Genomic DNA, 3,865 nt, shown 5'->3' on the forward strand with positions numbered 1-3,865 from the left:
TCACAATTTGAGTTGAATTACTGAAATAAATGAACTTTTCCACGACATTCTAATTTATTGAGATGCACCTGTATACTTTATATATACTTAACCACAGTGCAAAACAGCAAGTTGTCTTTAAAAGCTGATTCTGTTAACACTAACAAATCCGGAGTCTATAATTATTCACAGAATTACAGCAGGAAGTTGCAAAGTCTTTGTAGGCAGGCTTGTCACTTTGAGAGTATAAGAGTTTAGAAGTTAACAGGGTCATTCTATAACCCATTAACACCTTGCGAAGATGAACACGGCAAATTAAACTAGCACTTAAAAAACTCAAATCATACATTTTGGACATGTACACCTATTAAAATGAGACAAAACATCTTGTTGTTTTCATATCAGAACACCTGCAAACGTACACTGTATCCAAAATGTTGTTTCTACATAGCTGTTTTGACCTTCCTGTGGATTATGAGAAGAAAGCGGTTTTTGCTCTAGAGTCGCAGGGGTTTGACAGCATACAGGAAACAGCTGTTTGGGTCAGAGGCAGAGGACAGGGCTACAGAGAGCCTCTACAATTACAGCCATGAACTCAATGTACCGTCCCACCTGTCCTCTGATCAATGCTCTGCAGTCAATACACCTCGCTTGACATTTCCCACTGTAATGATTTTGTGGATTAGTCTTTTTAAGGCTCAACAACAAGGATTTTTTTTCCTGCTGGTCTGTTCGGGCAAGTAGTTCAGATTTGTATTTGCCCTGCCAATAATTTTACAAAAAAAAAAATGATAAAAATAAAAATATGAGTCAGTATGAAAAGTTTCAATTTTCAAAAGTTTGGGTTCAGTAAGATTTTCTTTTGAAATAAATAAATACTTTTTATGTGTCCTTGATGAATAAACTGATCAAAAGTGACAGTAAGGACATGCATAAAAATTACAAAATATTTCACAAAATTATTAAAGGGGTCATATGATGCGATTTCAATTTTTCCTTTCTAGTTTTCAACTCAACTGTGATAATAATTAGTGTTAATAATGTTACTTGAGCAACAAATCAGCATATGATCAGCCGAATATTCTGCTTCAAATTAGGGCTGTCAAAAAAAAATGTCGAATTTCGAATATTCGTTGAATTTAAAAATAAAAATCCACATTCGAATGCAAAAATGTTGCATTCGAATTTTAGGTGTGCGTTAATGAGGTAGCGTTATCAGTGGCGCACAGTCTCGCACAAAGGAGCCGCATGTTTAGAAAGCCATGTAAAATTAATGCAAGTTTAACTTTGAAAAAAACATATATCGAGCCTTTATGGCAGGGTTTTTTTCCCCATCCCACTGCATCTCATGTTTTTAAATGAGAAATGTACTCTGTGTGATTGGCTTTCTGCCCTTTGTATTAAACTATGCATACATACATTATGCTGTTTTGTTTATAGTTGTTTAAGCAACTTAATTATAATTGGTTTATAAACATTATTTTAAACATTATGCACTTTTTTCACAGATAGTCATTTTATCTTATGCTTTGAATAAATGTGCATTAGTAATATTTTGCTCGATGCGCCCTCTTGTGGCCTCAGAAGAGAAGCCAAAAGCTTTTTTTCACCCTAACTGAAATTATGCATTTTAAATTCGAATAGAATTCGAATTTTGATAATATATAAGTACAAAATTCGAATGTAGTTTTTCAGCCATTTTGACAGCCCTACTTCAAATTGAAAAAAAAAAATCATAAATGTAGTTTTTCAGCCATTTTGACAGCCCTACTTCAAATTGAAAAAAAAAATCATAATATTTATTACTATAATTCAATTTAAAATAATTCATATGTAATATTGTAATTGCAGTTTTTGTATCAACAAATTGGGTATTTTTAATCAAATAAATGCAGCCTTGGTGAGCACCAGAGACTTCGAGAAAAAAAAACAAAAAAACACCCTTACTGATTCCAAACTTTAGAATAATATTATATTGCATGTAAACATTTTTATACAGAGCTGAAAGAAATATATTTATAATTTGTATTAAATGTTTAATATAAATAATGAAATGATCAATAATTTGGTTTTAAAGAATTTAGGCTTACTTAAGACAAAAAAAGTTTTATTGCTTGAAATAGAATTTTGAAAAACAACTTTTTATGTACCAAGTCTTGTTCAAACATGTCACAAATTTCCATATTTTTCACATTTCAGTGCGGTTTCAAGTAATAAATCATTCAAATAAAGAGTCATTTACATTGTTGGTATTACATTTAACCAATCAAGCAAATATGCAATAAGAATGTTATCCCAGGTTTGGGGAATGTACAATGTGAAATGTCAGATTAGAACTCTCCAGGAACAATTGTATATGGTGACAACATAACTATAAATAAAATAATAGACTTCACAGTATATTCCATGACAACGCGTGTCATTATCAACTGAACACAAGAGCCTCAGGACATGTGTGTGTGTGTGTGTGTGTATTTTACCTTTAAATCCCTCCTCATCGAGCACAACCGTGTAATTTTCCGGAGTCTCTGTGAGACTGAAAAATTTGCATCTGTGAGAGAAAGAGAAAAGGCACAGGAGAGAGGGAAAATAAACAGAGGGAGAGAGAGAAAGAAGCAAAACCAAACAGACAGATCAGACGTTGCATAATGGAAAAAAACAATGGCAGATTGCTGTAAAGAGTGTTTCAGCCGAGAGGTGTGGGATGGAGACACAAACCACATCAAACCCCTCTGCAGAAAAAGTGAATGTCATTTTCTCTTTCACTTAAACTTGGAGCCAACATCTGAAATCCATTCATATGGTTCTGCATTCCGGCTTGGTGCGATTGATAGATTTGAGGTGCTCGATGTGCATGTTAAAAAGGGAAAAGTTTGTGTGAATTGGTTTCTTCGCAACAGGGTTTGACCCAAATTCTTTAGGATCCGGTCCAGGAAAAGAGAAAGAAACAAAACCAAACAGATACATCAGACGTTGCATAATGGACAAAAACAATGGCAGATTGTTGTAAAGAGTGTTCCAGCAGGGAAGCATGAGCTGGAGAGAGAAACCACATCAAACCCCTCTGCAGAAAAAGTGAATGTCATTTTCTCTTTCACTTAAACTTGGAGCCAACATCTGAAATCCATTCATATGGTTCTGCATTCCGGCTTGGTGCGATTGATAGATTTGAGGTGCTCGATGTGCATGTTAAAAAGGGAAAAGTTTGTGTGAATTGGTTTCTTCGCAACAGGGTTTGACCCAAATTCTTTAGGATCCGGTCCAGGAACCCAGAACAACATGCTCCACTTCATTCAGTCTGATCTATTGTCTAAGAGACACAGAGCTGAGAAGCAGCAGCAAATGAGAATCATGGGAAAAGAACTGTTGAGCAGCTGATTTGTGCAAATGAAGTTCAGACTGGTTTACCTCATTTCATCTACCAGCATCAATACGACTAAAACAAAGATGAGTAATATTGATTAGTTATGTATCATGGATCATGTAGTCTAAATACATTCATTTAGAGGTTAATAATAGAAATACGCTACTGTTAAAAAGATTGGGGTTGGTGAGATTTTTTATGTTTTTGAATGAAGTCTCTTCTGCTCACCGAGGCTGCATTTATTTGATCCAAAAATACAGTAAAATTGTGAAATATTATCATTTAAAATACGTTTTTAAATATATTGTAAAAATTTAAATTACTTCTGGTGATCAAAGCTGGAAGCAGCACGCCACAACAGTTTCAACACTGATAATAAATCAGCATATTAGAATGAAGAATCATGTGACACTGAAGACTAGACTTTTTTGAACAGCAGTATGTGTGTGTAGGTGTATATAATATATACAGTGCCTTGCGAAAGTATTCATACCCCTTAATTTTTTTCACATTTTATGTTGC

At 34.1% G+C, this 3,865-nt stretch overlaps 1 protein-coding gene across 1 annotated transcript in view; it reads right to left on the reverse strand.

Moving 5' to 3' along the window:
• Positions 1-3,865, reverse strand: part of LOC107704487 (GATS-like protein 3) — a 21,142-nt gene that overhangs the window by 11,096 nt on the left and 6,181 nt on the right. The window contains 1 exon segment of the mRNA XM_016507420.1: positions 2,460-2,530. Coding sequence (XP_016362906.1) covers positions 2,460-2,530 — 71 coding nt within the window.

This window comes from Sinocyclocheilus anshuiensis, unplaced genomic scaffold, assembly GCF_001515605.1.
Source record: "Sinocyclocheilus anshuiensis isolate Anshui unplaced genomic scaffold, SAMN03320099.WGS_v1.1 scaffold117, whole genome shotgun sequence".
NCBI lineage: Eukaryota > Metazoa > Chordata > Actinopteri > Cypriniformes > Cyprinidae > Sinocyclocheilus > Sinocyclocheilus anshuiensis.